The following is a 706-nucleotide window of genomic DNA, read 5'->3' as shown; positions in this document are numbered from 1 at the left end:
GAGGGTTGGCGCAATCGAGCCCTCTTGGGGAACATGCTTACCGCCGCCTCCGGACTCAACCGCCAACGAGAACGACGGGGGCTGTGCTCAACCGCCTGACCGTTTACCGGAGTGACGAGGAGTTCGGCACCCTGCGCGGGCTGCGGTGCGCTCCAGGGCGCTGCTCGGCCTGATGCACCGTGCGGTCCGGCTGCTCAAGCGAGGGGGCGAGGGGCGGGCGCCTTTTCGGAGAAGTTGATCTTGTGCTGGTCGGGCGCCCCCTTGGGGATGTGGACGTCGAGCGTCTCCTGCTGCTTGGACTGGCGGAACGTCTGCCCCGTCCCTCCGCACACCTCGCACGTCTTTTGCACCTGTTGGATCATCGGACCCATCCGGATCGTCTGGATCCGCGCGCCCTGCCCGTGGCATGCGGAGCAAGTCTCGACGCCGCGCTGGCGGTCGATCACCTTCCGCGTCAGCCGCAGCGAGCGCGTCGCACCCTTGTACAGCTGCTCCAGCGTCACCTACCCGCAGGCTCCCCACAGCTGCGGCGACAGCCTCCGCGGCACTTGCCGCCGCCCAGCGCTGCGGCGAGCCTTGAGAGGGTGCACCATCGGCTCGCCCTTCTTGACGCGGCTCTGCTGCCGCCCGCCGCGGCCGCGGCCGGAGAGGACGTCGAAGATATCTCCCGGCCCTCCGCCGCCGCCGCCGCCCTCTTCGAGCCCCT

General features: G+C 69.8%; 1 protein-coding gene across 1 annotated transcript; it reads right to left on the bottom strand.

The window, feature by feature from the left end:
• Positions 1-194: 194 nt before the first annotated feature.
• EMIHUDRAFT_232775 (DnaJ, heat shock 40 kDa protein) lies at positions 195-593 on the bottom strand (the record flags this gene model as incomplete). Its single annotated transcript, XM_005782962.1, has 2 exons — positions 195-479; positions 549-593. 2 exons carry the CDS (start codon positions 591-593, stop codon positions 195-197), a joined length of 330 nt encoding a protein of 109 aa, XP_005783019.1.
• Positions 594-706: the final 113 nt, after the last annotated feature.

The sequence above is a fragment of the Emiliania huxleyi genome (assembly GCF_000372725.1).
Source record: "Emiliania huxleyi CCMP1516 chromosome Unknown EMIHUscaffold_184, whole genome shotgun sequence".
In the NCBI taxonomy this organism is placed as follows: domain Eukaryota; phylum Haptophyta; order Isochrysidales; family Noelaerhabdaceae; genus Emiliania; species Emiliania huxleyi.
The sequence above is the reverse complement of the archived record's forward strand: the minus strand, read 5'-3'. Positions and strand labels throughout refer to the sequence as shown.